Source organism: Drosophila rhopaloa, unplaced genomic scaffold (genome assembly GCF_018152115.1).
Source record: "Drosophila rhopaloa isolate 14029-0021.01 unplaced genomic scaffold, ASM1815211v1 contig_160, whole genome shotgun sequence".
Classification (NCBI taxonomy): domain Eukaryota; kingdom Metazoa; phylum Arthropoda; class Insecta; order Diptera; family Drosophilidae; genus Drosophila; species Drosophila rhopaloa.
Window position 1 is genome coordinate 150,814 of NW_025335040.1, and position 15,856 is coordinate 166,669.

General features: G+C 37.1%; 1 protein-coding gene across 3 annotated transcripts in view; it reads right to left on the reverse strand.

The window, feature by feature from the left end:
• Positions 1–654: 654 nt before the first annotated feature.
• The window catches only part of LOC108052918 (UDP-glycosyltransferase UGT5), a 55,993-nt gene continuing 40,791 nt past the window's right edge, over positions 655–15,856 (reverse strand). For all 3 annotated transcript variants that reach the window (XM_044457495.1, XM_044457494.1, XM_044457493.1), the window contains 3 exons: positions 1,818–2,114; positions 973–1,760; positions 655–915 (listed from right to left, as the gene is read on the reverse strand). In XM_044457495.1, coding sequence (XP_044313430.1) covers positions 747–915; positions 973–1,760; positions 1,818–2,114 — 1,254 coding nt within the window. In that variant the 3' untranslated portion in view covers positions 655–746. The remainder of the gene's footprint in view (positions 916–972; positions 1,761–1,817; positions 2,115–15,856) is intronic.

Genomic DNA, 15,856 nt, shown 5'->3' on the forward strand with positions numbered 1-15,856 from the left:
ATGACATTACGTTTGGTTACCTAGTTTTCATGATATTCTACCTCAAAGCAGTTTAAATTTCCTAAAAACTGAGTTTTTCTTCAAAAACAAACATCGGTAAATTTGATAAGGGGTTCTCTTACAACATATATGTTATCGTGTATAAATTTGATATGAATGTAACCGCATTAAAAGTGTCTAAAATCACTTGAAAACTACGATTTTTTACTGAAACCTAACATTGCCACTTCGCACTTCCGACAAATGCTTAGCGAGTGCTGTCCTGATAAACTCTTTTATAACAACGGAGCAAAGAAATATTAAACAATAAAAAAATAATTAAAATATTTAATACAATTTTTGCCGTGCCCGAATTTTTAATTTTAGTGTTGGGCGAGTCGTGCCGTAAGTCTCCATTTTATGCTCTATAAAACCCAAAAAACAGGTATCGTATTGATGGAGAACCTGTCTTGTTAATTTAAGATATATATTTTGTGCTCTACCTACTTGAACATATTTTGAAAATCTAATTTTTTTTAATAAATTAATTAATATAAATGGGTGATATTACCCACTAAGTTTTTTTTTGTGGTTAAGTAAATTTTCTCATAATTATAAATTTAAAAAAAGAGATTTTCAAAATTATTTTTCCCAAAAATATATGAAAAAAACTCATCAGCTTCTAATATATTCTTATTTGAACGCTTTTAAATCACAATAAATCCTCTTAAATTTTTAAACAGCCCAATGGGATATCTAGCGATCTGTTACATTTTTTTCGACTTCGTTTTTACTTCTGAATAAGAAGCAGACATCAGCAAATGAAGGCTCCGTAGCTTTTTAGACCGAAAGTCTATGCGTTTTAATAATAAAATCAGCCCGTAAAGTAAAATTAAATAAATAACAGCCACATCGAGTAGATAGTACTGCCACCAACTAAATAGAGAGAAATATATTAGCATCGTTACATTAAAGAAATCTGCATAAACTCACGTCATATTCCGTGAAGGAGCCTGTAGGTGATAGGCGCCTTTGTGACGCAGCACGTACTCTGTCCAGTATATCGCTGTCTCCAGGGCTGTTGAGCGCTGGTCGAGCAAGAGTTTTTGGCGATACCGAGCTGCATTTTTGTAGCGAGGATCATGAATCACTTTCATAATAGCCTTGTAAAGCTGATTGGTCGAAAGCGTTTGAAGATCAAGTTTAATTGCATAACCATCGACCTCGGCCTTAGCTGAGTTGACATCATGATCGCAAAATACCGGCATCGTGACGACTGGCACTCCGTGATATACCGTCTCAAACATGCTTAGCAAGCCTCCATGTGTTACAAATGCTCGAAGCTTGGGATGTCCCAAAATGTCCTGTTGCGGTAGCCATCGCAAAAGCTTTACATTTGAAGTGAGGTCTTTAAAATCTGCGGAACTGCCTTCGTACTTCCATAACACATGATACGGCAGGCGTGCAAAGGTCTTTACAAGCATGTGGCGCAGTGCCTCTGGCATATTCGCAGCCTTTACTGAAGATCCCATGGAAACATAAATGAATCCCGAGACTCCGGAAGCCGAGACGAAGTCCTCGAGGTTCCTGGGAAGTTTTTTAGCTGGCTTACAGTGAATGCAAGCAACCTCAGCCACATTCGGGTTAAAGGCTCTATTATAAGACAGAATTGCGTGTCCATTCTGCAAAATAAAGCTAACGTTGCGCGAAATGTCGTAAGGATGCGGAATGTGGGCACCTAAATGCTCTCGCAGAACAAGATGTGTTCGCCGCATAACGTACTATAATTAATTAATTATAATAATTATAATTTTATTGTAAAACTGAGTTTCACTTACCATGTGCATCAGGTTTTGCCCGATCTGCATGGCTGTGTTGATTGCCCGTTCATAGAGGCTCATTGTGTCGGTAAATCGGGAGTAAAAGTTTGGAGTTATAGCGTAACTAACGGGATTTCCAGCAGTCGAGAGACTGCCTGTGTAAAAGCCTACTGTATTTATGTACATGAACGGGATCTTAAACTGGTACATCAATCCCAAAAAGCACTCCGGGAAAGCTCCATCCAGTATGGCTAAGTCAAAGCTCCGATTGGTCAGCTCTTTCGTCTCAGCATCACTAAGCATAGCATCGCACGACTGTTAATAAAAGAAAAATTATATTCAGGCTTCTTCGATCACTTATTTTTACAGTTGTATTATACTTAATTTTCGGCGCATTAATTTTCGAATTGTTAAAAATAAAATAAATTCACCATTTTAATTTACACGCAGAATGGAAGAAAGTTTGCTAGCTTCTGAACAAAGCGATTAATCAACAAGAAAAGAAGATAGTTTCGACAAGCCGAAAAGCGATTTAGCCAATTTATTTAATATATACCTATGATTTAGTCGTCCGATTTCTATAAAACTAAAGATAAAATCGTACAAGTGGGCTACATCTCGAGTTATATGAGTATTTTTTTAATACCAATAAAACTGTGGATATTTTATATTAATTTCTTATCATTTTTATGATTGCTAAATAACATTTTTGTCGCATTTTACTAAGTTATAATTATTTTAATTTTATTCAAAAGTGTGCAACACAGTACAAAACGCACCTTTTGGACTCTAAAAAGTATACATATATGTTCTTGATCACCATCACCAGGCGAGTATCGACTCGACTAGCCATGTCCGTACGCAAACTTATCCCTTCGTTTTAAAGATATTTTGATAAAATTTAGCATAAAGTCTTCTTTCTGTTGCGGGTAGTATAAAAGTTAGAACGGGTCGGGTCGACCTATTTATCATAAGGCTGAACTAGGAACTATCGGGATAAAAAGGGAAATAAAATTATAACTGCATTGTTTCCTTACAGAAAAAGAACGAACATGTTTTTTGGGCTTATTTGAGGTCCAAAAGTTTTTTCGAAAATGATTGTTTTTTCAGGTGGAAGGTCACACGATTTCAACGGTCTACGAATTACAACGCAGAGTTGAGCGCCTTGGCAGCTTTTTGGAACTAGAATATATAAAAGCAAAATTGTTTTAAAGTACGTATTCTATGAAATAATCGTTTATCCCTTGACTAGTCTAGCCCGCCTGAGCATTTTATTGAATGCATTTCTTTAACAATTTTATTTTTATAACCTTGCAGAGGGTATTATAATTTCAGTCAAAATTTTGCAACGCAGTGTAGGAGACATTTCCGACCCTATAAAGTATATTTACTTTTTTTTTATAAAAATTTGTGAAAACATAGTGTAAATGTTGTACTTTTAGATGCTTATAAAATAATTTATCTGACATTAACCGTATCGTGTGAATAAATGCATTTTTTTGGTCGAACCATTGAAAAAACAGCAAAGGATACATTAAAATACATATAGCTCATTTGCTGGTTTTCTATTTATCAAAATATTCCTTTGAGATATAAATATTTTTTAATATATCAGAATTACGTTTTTAGTTTTGTCAAAATCGGACAACAATATCATATAGCTGTCACAGAAACAATTCCATTACCACTGAGAGACACGGACACGTACGTAAATACTTTATAGTGTCAAAAATTACTTCTGTTCTGTAAACCAAAGAAAAAGCTCCTCATAAAAATCAGCGAACTATATACATACCTACGATATGCCCAAATGGCGGGTGATAGTAAGTAAAGTTATCTACCCATATCTCGACAGGTGGTCCAAAAAACAATAGAAACACCCATAGTCAATAACGTCGGTATTCATTTTAATGTTGTTAATGGAAAAATGTATAGCTAAATATGAAGAGCACTTCTGAGCTGTGTCAAAATACCTAGATTAAATTGAACAACTAGAGAATGAATGCATAATTTAAAAGCAGCAACATTTAAATATCGAGCTGGAGCCATAAAGAAGATCCTTGGAGAAATTTTAAGTGCACCTGATCTACAATCTGCAGTTTCTTTTGCACCCTAGTTTTACTGTGGAAAATAAGCACAAGCGGAATGGTCCAGTGCAATGCTCGAATTTTCAGGAGAATTGAGCCACCAGAATCACTGCGGCTTTCCGTTGGTCTGCGTAGCTTGTGGATATTTTCACAACTTCCCTGTTAAGGGGTTATATACCTTTTTTAAAAAAAAAAAACGAAAATTTTTTTTTGCTGAATCCTAAAGTATATCCCCTAGAGAACATTTTCCCAAATTTTCATAGAGATCCGAATAATAGTTCGATAGGAAAACAGCGTTTTGAGGCGTGGTTCGTCACGGCTGCGGACAGCGTCAAGCAGGACGAGAGGCGCATTTCGACGGCTGAGCTGAAGGCGCAAAGTGCGACAAGGGAAGGACGAATGGCCAGCAGACAACGTCAATTGTGGAGCCTGTATCAAGTGCAGGAGGCACGCTTTATGGTCCCGGAATCGACGATGACTTGTAAGTTTGTCTGCTGGACTTCAATAGTTGCATATACTCAATGTAAAACTTTGAATGCGATTATCTCAAAGTCGTGTTTTTCCAAAAGTGCCTTTGCTGTGACCGCGATTGCACAAGAACTATTTGATCGATCTTCTTCAATTTTTTTTAAAATTATTCGTAATGATTGTGCCGAGTTCGTGAAGGATTCGGTTTTTATGCGCAAATTTTGATTTTGCAGATCAGAATTTTTTAATAAAATTTTTAGAACTCGAAAAATCAACTTTTTGGAGAAATTGTTACTGTATGCAGAAAAAACCAAATATTCTTGAAAATAATCGTTCACGAACTGGAAATAATACTATAGTAATACAAATTTTTTGGTTTTTTGATTTCAGTTGATCTGCTGGACTTCCATCGTGGTCACCGCAAGCCGCTATAAAAAAAGGGTTCCGAGAGAATTGCCATAACTTCGTAAATTATTTATATTTTTTCAACAACAAACGCTTGTTGTTTCGATAAAAACTTGTACTATCAATAAATAATAATTTCAGTGTCATAAAATTATTGCTACACACCTGAAAAAAAATCCAAAGTTCCCTCAATTTTTTCGTTCAAAAAGGTATATAACCCCTTAAATAGGAGGAGCCAAAAATTAAAAGATGCGGAATTTGGAGAGGAAACTATTCAGCATACTGCAGATACGTACCATTGTACAATAAGTTGAAGGCAAATATTCTGATACATTTTCGATAATCTAATTTATACGAATGCTAGTTGATTACAATAGGCGACTGCAACATTACCATTGCCGCTGTAAAACAACATCTCGTATTCTCAACAAGGTTTTAAATCAAGAATTAGATAATAGCCACCTCTTTTACATTGAGAAACTAATACCAACCAGTACATTGTGAAATCTTTCACATCCAATTACATTAATTTATACATTTATTTACTTGCGGCTGATTCGGAACGAGTCACTATTACTTTTTTCAAATTAGGGTCAATATCGAACATTGAATACTATTAATTCATTGCGAAAATCTAAGCTAAACCCCAACTTCTGAAGCACCTAATCACACTTCAATTGCAACACCTCTGAAGTTCACTAGTGACTTTATCATATCATGGGTTTATTACGAGCAACAAGCGACGTCTAATCTTTATTCTCTGATCAATTGACGTAGTGTATCATAGGCGGTCTGGGTCAGAAAAAAAAGCCGATTGGATTCTTCACAGCCGATGTTCTTGCTGACAAGTTGTTCACACAACAAAAGTTTCTGGTCGTGCCTGATAACGTGGTCGACTGTGGTGCTTTGGACATGATTTTACTACGAAGTTTTTATTTTGCTGCAATGGCAATGTCTTTAAGTTGACGGGCTAAGAGGTGAACCGAGGAAAACAAGTATACTTAAGTCAGATCTGTATAATATTGTAGAAGAATCAACCTTTTTTACTGTTTCTCCCCATTTCGAAGAATCTGTGACCAAACTCGTCGAAGAAGTCCAGCAGATACCACCAGTAACTCAGGATCTGGATGCATAAGAACACCATTTCATAAGTCTTCAGTAATCGAGGCAGAGGGAGTAAAGCAGGAAATTGATGAATGGTTGGCCCAACAAGCAAACTCGTTGCAGTCAAAGAGAAAGACGGTACGCTGCGGATTTGTATTGACTATAGAAGACTAAAAAGCATGGTAATGGCTGATCATTTTCTAGATATCTTGAGTTCTTGAGATGGGGGATTGATTTTAAAGATTTTGCTTGCTCTTATCTTGCTCGTAATGGGCGAATCGCTTTTGAAGGCCCTTTATCATTTCCATTTCCCTCGATTTTGCACTCTTTTACGGTTTACTGTTAGCTGCACCACCACATCAAAAGTCAAAAAATTCCCTTAGCAGCCTTGCATTCTAACTACGACTGGTTTTGAATTGGCCACCGCTATGTCAGTTTTGAACTTGATGCCAAGATTATCGCACTTGTTCGAATCGCCCATATTTTTCAACTACAGCATCTGATGAAATAGCGAGTGTTTTAATTTGATTTTGTTATGGTATTAAGGAAACAATACAACTAGGTGATATTTGCTTCGAACTTGGTCTTGTGTTCGTTGAATTAAATAATAAACATTACTAATGCATTTGTTTAGTTCGAACATTAACAAACATTTGATCTAATTGGTTAGCAATAACAAATTCATAATTTTTTTCACACGCATAATAAAATGAACCCAAAAATAAAGTAATTCGACCTTCACAATTTTAATTTAATTTTAATATCTTTTAAATAATGGCGTTTCCTCTCTTAAATCTATAGCAAAAGCTCTAAAATTAAAACTTTCCTAAAAAATATAAAAATAAAACTCAAGGTAGAAAACATTTCTAACAAGAAAGGAAGTAAGCTGAAGTTTATATACCCTTGCAGTTACTACAAAACGCCTACATTTCGATTTCTATGCCTATATTTCTAAAACAAAGCTATGTCGATTTTCGCTGAATTTTGCCATCGTTTCTATGGCAACTTATGTCATAATGTGATGTCCTATTTTGACAAAACTAAAAGCTTGATTGTGATTTTGTAAATAATTACTATACCTCAAAGAAATATTTTGATAATAGAAAAAAAAATGTTTTTTAATTTTTATTTTAATTATTTTATTTTCTTAAGGGAGCTATATGATATAGATGTCCCATAAAAAATAATAAAATGTATAAATAAAATTATAATTTATTTATATTTTAGAATTTATGTATCTTATTTATGTACATTGCTCGGCGAGTCCGACAGAAGTAAATAAAACAAGAGAGTGCCTCGACTATTAGATACTCGTTACTCAGCTAAACAACTTAATATAAATATGCCTTCTTGTATGTTTTTCGCCGCTCGAATTAGCACCTTGGCCAGCTGTTCCAAAGTCATCCGTTAGATGGCGCTACGGGCCATGAAAGGCGGAAATGTAGGCGCTAGCCAGGCTTAAGCGTTTAATGGGTTTTTGGGCGTTAGAGTGGGCGTGGCAAACTTTTATTAGGCCAATCGATAGGTATTGACGAAACAAATACATATCAATTAAAATTTTCATAATAGCATCAAAACTGTGGCCACAGCTTGTGGCTTGTGGGCGTCAGAGGGGGCGTGGCACCATTTTGAAACAAACTTGCGCTGCGTAGGAACTCCTAAAATCTACATGCAAAATGCCAATCTTCTAGCTTTTATAGTTTCCGAGATCTCAGCGTTCATACGGACAGACAGACAGACAGACGGACAGACAGACGGACAGACGGACATGGCTAGATCGACTCGGCTAGTGATCCTGAACAAGAATATATATACTTTATAGGGTCGGAAACGCTTCCTTCTACCTGTACATACTTTTGCACGAATACAATATACCCTTTTACTCTACGAGTAACGGGTATAAAAAGAGTCCTTCGACAAAGAACCGTGGGCTCGGAAGGAAAGTTGTCCAGAACCAGCCGCCGTGCGAAAATAATTGTCTTGTCGAATACCGGCGTACGCCTGAACCGGCAGGACACAAGAAACGACGAGCAGTCATCGCAGGCCCAGCAGCAACCAAGCCATACTCAAGCGTATCCAGTATACGGCTAAGAGGCGAGGGCGGAAGCATTCGTCTTGAACCTAGCGTCCTGCCACAGGGACTGCATTGGCGGCCTTCCGGCGTATGCCTGAACCGTCAGGTAGAAACTGTGTAAGCGTCTGGTGTGACCGGCCGGGACAGATACGCTTTGAGAGCCCAATGCCTGTTCACCCTAGTCTGGGAACGGTAATGCATCCCTAAACCCTCATAGCCCCGAGGCCAAAGACAGCGGAGGCGTTCCGGAGCGGCGAGCAGCGAGGCAGCGGAGAGCGTCGGTGGAACGACCACAATTCTTCAAGGAAGGCGTTGAGACAACCATCAGTCACCATTAGTCCCAGGCCGAGGGACAAGTCGGCGAATAAAGATCCTAGTATAAACATCCCAACTTTCTGTGCGTTCTCACTAGACAATCGGGCGGTCACATTTATATAAATTTGGTGGGACGAACAACACACATCTTCTGAGCTAGCCGCACGATACTCGTACCGAGCAGACCGTAAAAAATCAGTTCGTTACAAAGTAAATTCTGAAATGTATTATATTTATTGTCCGTCGCACAGTTGGCGATTTGGTCTCGATAGCGGCATTAATTTCAAATTTTCAAATTTAAAAAAGCGTTGATATTTTTTTACAAGTCGATAACAGATGCTTCGATTAGATTTATCGAAGCTTTTTAAGGCTCTACGATCAGCTGATCATCAGCTGTGAACGGACAAAGACACCATATGATTTTGCAAAGAGCTTTACAAAATGCTTTCTATTTGCGAGCATTGATTTCGAGTTCCTCGGAAATTTAACATTTTTATTAAATTTATTAAAAGTTTGTCTTTTTATTATCTTCAAGGTATGTATAACAACAAAAATCAATGTTTGTGACCGGTCTATACATGTGTAGCTCACAAAACGTAGAGGTAATTCACTGTATTAACAACGAGCCCGGATTAGCGTACACCTGTCTTTCGTGGAGTCGAACTTACCGGATTCAAGTGGATTCAGTCTAACTCTTTTATTAGCCGAAATTGTGAATCAGTGGCGTCCAAAATTTGTAATATGAACTGCTATTACCTGCTAGCCTTCAAACTATGGTAATTTTTATGCACAATGTCAGTAGCAACAAGAAAGGAAAGCTAACTTTGGGCGGAGCCGAAGTTGATATACCCTTGCAGAATACTCTGTAAATTATATTCTCCAAAATTATTTATATGATGCATTCTTAATACTCATAAAAAATCCCAACTTCCTAACTTTAAAAACATCAAAGTTATGGCATTTCCAATCGTTCAGTTGTATGGCAGCTATAGGATATAGTCGGCCGATCCTTATGAAATTTGGTAGGTCGGATTGATTGGCCAAATATAAAACCCATAGAAAATCTCCACTTCCTAACTTAACAAACACCAAAGTGATGGCATTTCCGATCAATCAGTTATATGGCAGCCAATATGGCAGCCATATTGGCCAATAATAAAACCCATAAATAATCCCAACATCGTAACTTTACAAACACAAAAGTTACGGCATTTCCGATCAATCAGTTATATGACAGCTATAGGATATAGTCGGCCGATCCTTATGAAATTTGGTAGGTCGGATTGATTGGCCAAATATAACACCCATAGAAGATCCCTAACTTTACAAGCACCAAAGTTATGGCATTTCCGATCAATCAGTTATATGGCAGCTATAGGATATAGTCGGCCGATCCCGTTCCGACATATATACTGCGTGCAAAGGAAAGAAGGGTGCGTGCAAAGTTTCAATTCGATAGCTTTAAAACTGAGAGACTAGTTTGCGTAGAAACAGACAGACGGACAGACGGACATGGCTATATCAACTCAGGAGGTGATCCTGATCAAGAATATATATACTTTATAGGGTCGGAGATGTCTCCTTCACAGCGTTGCATAATTTTGACCAAAATTATAATACCCTCTGCAAGGGTATAAAAAGGGATCTTTTTTTAGTATGGCACTCAGAAGTCATCCCAACCAAGAAGTTTGTTGTCATGGAAAACTTTGTATTTGGAAAAACCTTAAATATACTCTGGAAGAGCAGTGTGAGATTGGCAAAAATTTTGCGAAATTTAACTATAGTAAAGTGGAAAGTCTGTGGAAGAAATAAGGATTTTTTCGAAACCAAAAACCAGGAATGGCTAGATACGCCGCTGCTATTAATGGAAATCTCATCTTCAAAAAATGTTGGACGTCCACAAAAAGTTTTTGCGGATTGTTGTACAAAAACGCAAGTCAACAAATTGTCAGACCTAACTGAAGATGTCCCATCAGATGCATTGTTGGTAGCTGCAAGCTGCAGCTCGTATAAAGCTGGAAAACGCAGTGCTTTACAGTTGGTTTCAATTGTAAACGCCGACAAAGAGTTTATTGGTAATATTATGAAAACTATGACTGCCCCGCAGCGTCTACCGTCAAAATTTTCTGATGAAAAAGCACTTGCCCTATTTGTAGATGTTGGACATACCAAGTGTAGCAGGATTGCTACCTATTAATATGTATAGGCTACTGTATTCCTTAGTTGTTGTTGTTGACAGGTTAGATGGATCAGTTGATAGCCAGCAGTGATTGTGACCAGGACTTAAAACTAAATAAAAGCTATTAACTAATAAATTATATATTCAACGGTGTTAAATTGCATATATCTTTGGGATATTATATCATACCCCTACACAAGTACACATGGAATTTGTCAAAGAGAGCCGCCAAAGGACAAAACGCTGATATATATCCATGCTACGATAAACTGCGTTGTGCGAAAAAAATGCTATTCCAGTGTCATCACGGTCACTGATCATTTCGCTGAAGTAGCACTACAAAGCTTAGTGGACCATTCGATTGCTAGGACTAGAATAACACCTAATTAACTGCTACATACAAATGGGGCTGTGATGGCAGCAGCGGCCATTCAACGGTCAGGCAAAAATTTGATGATTTTGATGGAAACATGATAGATCAATATTTATTTTCAATTTGTATGGTGCCATTAACAGTGCAGAACGGACCAATAGTTTTATGGAAAAACATTAGACCTTCTTCTACTCGATATTGTCGACCCCTTAAAATACTTTGCTAGAAAGAATCGGCAGACTTAATTCGCAGAGAAAGTGAAAATATTAAAAGCCAAATATCAAATATTTTACCAACATTACTGAGTGGCTTTAGAATTTAATACATCGATTCAGTGTAGTCTTACGAGCACTGGCATGTTGCCACGAAATAAATTCGGAGGCATTCCGGTCTTACGCATTGGAAACTTCCGAATTGTTTGTGAAATCATATCCCTGGTTTTATATACCATCGTGTGTTCACAGAATTTTAAGTCATTATAAGCCATTTTTGCCTTCCATTTGGTATGATGCCCGAGGAAGTTCTTGCAGCCAGGAACAAGGACTTCCGAAACTTAATAACTTCATTGTCAAATGGGTCTGCAATTTCTTCTACAAAAACAATTATTATGCACGATGATGTAAAGAGTTTGCTTCTAATAAAGCATCTGGATATGCCTCTCTCTGATTCTAGGCTTTTTTAGATAAAGTTTATTTATGAAATATGTCAATTTAAGTTTAAAAAAAATAAAAGTAAAACAAAATTTTATATTTAAAATTTTTTTTTTAATTAAAAAAAATTAATAACATTTATTGTTTTAATTTAAAAAATTCTATGGTTTTTCTCTGATCAGTGAAATAAAACCGTCTGAAGCGAGGCCAAATCGCCCACTGTGAGTCGGTGGGATTCGAACACAGGTCTCGAGTGAGTTCGGCAACATCGATTAAGCGGTTCCGGTTAACGGTTCCGCGTAAAGAACTTGCCATGCGTAGTATTGATTGTAGTCTATATTTCAGACACACATTTCGTTTATAATTTGATATTTAATATGCCAAAAAATATTTTAATTACCTTTCAATAAAAAGTATAATTTTTAGTCGACCTATATAAAAACGGCAACAGAAATAGATTATGCGCTGCTCAGATTTCTTACCGATAACAAGTTGTGTCAATTTGACACTTTCAACGCGTCCGAGCATTCAAAAACAAAAATCTGAGATAACAATTCAAACCTTTCTATTTTTATTACACCCTTGCAGAGGGTATTATAATTTCAGTCAAAAGTTTGCAACGCAGTGAAGGAGACATTTCCGACCCAATAAAGTATATATATTCTTGATCAGCATCACCAGGAGAGTCGATCTAGCCATGTCCGTCTGTCCGTCCGTCTGTCCGTCCGTCCGTTTCTACGCATACTAGTCCCTCAGTTTTAAAGCTATCTGCTTGAAACTTTCCCAAAAGTTGTCTTTCTATTGCAGGTAGTATATAAGTCGGAACGAGCCGGATCGGGCGACTATATCATATAGCTGCCATATAACCGAACAATCGGAAAAGCCATAACATTTGTGTTTTTAAAGTTTGGAAGTTGGGATTTTCTATGGGTTTTATTTTTGGCCAATCAATCCGACCTACCGAATTTCATAAGGATCGGACGACTATATCCTATAGCCGCCATATAACTGATTGATCAGAAATGCCATAACTTGGGTGTTTTTAAAGTTAGGAAGTTGGTATTTTCTATGGGTTTTAGATGTATATGAATAATTTTGATATAATTTAAATTTTTATTTGGCTTTCCTTTCTTGTTAGACATATTTTCTAATTTTTATTATATCTTGAATCACCAAATTTCAAAAGGAGATCCCTCTGATATATTCTGTCTGTCCGTCTGTCTGTTTCTACGCGAACTAGTCTCTCAGTTTAAGATATCGAATTGAAAGCTTTTCACACACCCTTCTTTTTTTTTCAAGGAATATAAAATCGGAACGGACGGGATCGGCCGACTATATCCTATAGCTTCCATATAACTGATTGAGCGGAAATTCCATAACTTTGGTGTTTGTAAAGTTAAGAAGTTGGGATTTTCTATGGGTTTTATATTTGGCCAATTAATCTGACTCACCAAATTTCAAAAGGATCGGCCGACTTGTAATGTTAGGAATTTGAGATTTTCTATGGGATTAATTTTTGGCCAATCAATCCGACATACCAAATTTCAAAAGGATCGGCCGACTGCATTCTATAGCTGCCATATTACTGACCGATTGCAAACGCAATAACTTTGGTGCTTTTATACCCGTTACTCGTAGAGTAAAAGGGTATATTGTATTCGTGCAAAAGTTTGTAACAGGTAGAAGGAAGCGTTTCCGACCCTATAAAGTATATATATTCTTGTTCAGGATCACTAGCCGAGTCGATCTAGCCATGTCCGTCTGTCCGTCTGTCTGTCCGTATGAACGCTGAGATCTCGGAAACTATTAAATCTAGAAGATTGGCATTTTGCATGTATTTTAGGAGTTCTACGCAGCGCAAGATTGTTTCAAAATTATGAAAATTATTTCACTATTATGAAAATTTTAATTGATATGTATTTGTTTCGTCAATACCTATCGATTGGCCTAATAAAAGTTTGCCACGCCCACTCTAACGCCCAAAAACCCATTAAACGCTTAAGCCCGGCTAGCGCCTACATTTCCGCCTTTCATGGCCCGTGGTACCAATGTCTTGGGATAGATGGCGCAATACAATAGCGCCATCTAACGGATGACTTTGGAACAGATGGCCAAGGTGTTTAGCTGAGTAACGGGTATCTAATAGTCGAGGCACTCGACCATAGCGTTCTCTCTTGTTAAAGTTAGGAAGTTGGGATTTTTATGACCACAAAGTAAGACGTCGAAAAAATCCTCCATCCCAGGGTAACGCCCTCCCCCAAAAATCCCCTACAAAAAGGACTACTGTTCGATCGGAAGTCGTGTGAGCCTTGTCTTTTTTTTATAGTTTGTTGAACACGTCACACAAGGATGGACCTTGTTTTCGTGTATTGACAAATTATTTCTAAAGATCCCAAAAAAATCGGGTACTCCATTCTTGGGCAAATCAGGTGTGGTCATACGCAAATGTCACCATTGGTCATTCTCGACAGCAAACTCAACAGGGTGGCCGACCCCAGTTGCAGCAACCTGCGAACCAGCCCCAGAATCAATCAGCCACAAACCATACAGACGACAGCCCTTGACCAACAACAATACCCAGAAACCCCAACGAAATCTCCAGCAATTCCAAAACGATCAGCAATCGAAACGACAAGAACAAATGTATTTACGATCTGAAGAAAAACTGTCTGACCTCGTTGCTCGGTTTGACACAATGCTCCAGATGATGATGTCAATGATGTTCCTTATAACCAACCTCTTACCCCAAATAGTGTCAGGATCTGAACAAGCAGTCACTGGTCTCCACTCTGCCTTTCCAGTCACTCGAGATGGAGCTTTTTGTAAAGCAACATCATATTGACGTTATGTTGGTCAGCGAAACCCACTTATGCTCTAAGTCACACTACCAGCTAAGGGGATATGACGTTCATTTGTCAAACCATCCTGCTGATCGCGGAGGATCCGCAATTATCATCAAATGGCAAAACATGTTCTCTGGTATATTGTCATTAACAAAGAACATAAAAACGCTACGTGTTCACCATGGCTCTATCTGCCAGCAGAGCTCCGGCAGAGACCGTTACGTACTGTATAAATCCGCGGTGGGCACACATCTATAGACAAGTTTCACCGTCAAAGTAGAAAGTTCATAAAATAATCGATTTAATGGGAGAATGTTAAGTTGAGTATAAGCCATAAAATTAATTTGGTTTTATACGTGTAGTTTTTAAAGTATCAACGAACTAATTTCTATAAAGTGTGTGGCAAGGTTTAAGAAGATTATATATATACTAAACTTAGTAACAAAAATCGTTTTACCAGAACTCGACAAAAAAATTTAAAAAACATGACAAATTGCACTGTGAACTTAATTTAGACTTTTTAAAAAACATTCAAAAATGTTGAGTGCAATTTATTAAGTCAGGGAGTTCACCTGCACCGGAATACCAAACATTTCTAGAAACTTCCCAATTCCCAAATATTTGGAAGGAATCATTTGTTATTCCTCCTCAAAAAAGGTAAAAAGTTAGAAGCCAGTAACTATAGAGGTATTTCTAAGTTGTCAGCTATTCCGAAGCTTTTTGAAAAATCATTACTCCTCATTTGCAGCACCTTTGTAGATCAATCATTTCTCCGAGTCAACACGGATTTATTAAATCACAAACCTTCTAGATCTCTCTACATTTGTGATAAGAGGCTTCAATAGTAGTTTTCCAACAGACGTCATTTACACTGACTTTAGTAAAGCATTTGACTCTGTAAATCACTTACTTCTTGATTAATTTACCCTCCCTAGCCAACCGTAGTACGATGCTTGGTACTGTCTTCATTTATAACCTTATACATGGTCATATTGACTGCCCCGACTTGGTAAGTCGGCTAAACTTTTCTGTGCCAAGTAGATTAACTAGAAATTATATTCCCCTAATATTAAATCATTGTAGATATAACTATGCCTTCCATGAGCCTTTCAGAGTATTATGTTCTGACTATAATATACTTTTTCGTATAATCTCAAATCTTGACTCTCTGCCGCTCCTAAAACGATTAATACTAGCATCATTGGCACAAAATTGATCTTACTATTACTTTTTTCCCCGGACTTTTACCTATATTTTATTAACTCGCGGGTAAGTGGGCCGTGGGACTCCGCGAGAAAAAAAAAAGTGTGGTCAGAGGTGAGGAAACTCCAGTTCAATCGTCTGAGCTACCAAAAGGTATTAACTCTAAATAATATTAAATTGGGGCAAATATAATGTATAATGTATTTGTGCTGATATATATAGTTTTTACACCCTTCAGAGGGTATTATCAAAGACATTAGAATATATGATTATATTGGTCTTTGGTATTATAGTTTCAATCAAAAGTTTGCAACGCAGTGAAGGAGACATTTCCGACCCTATAAAGTATATATATT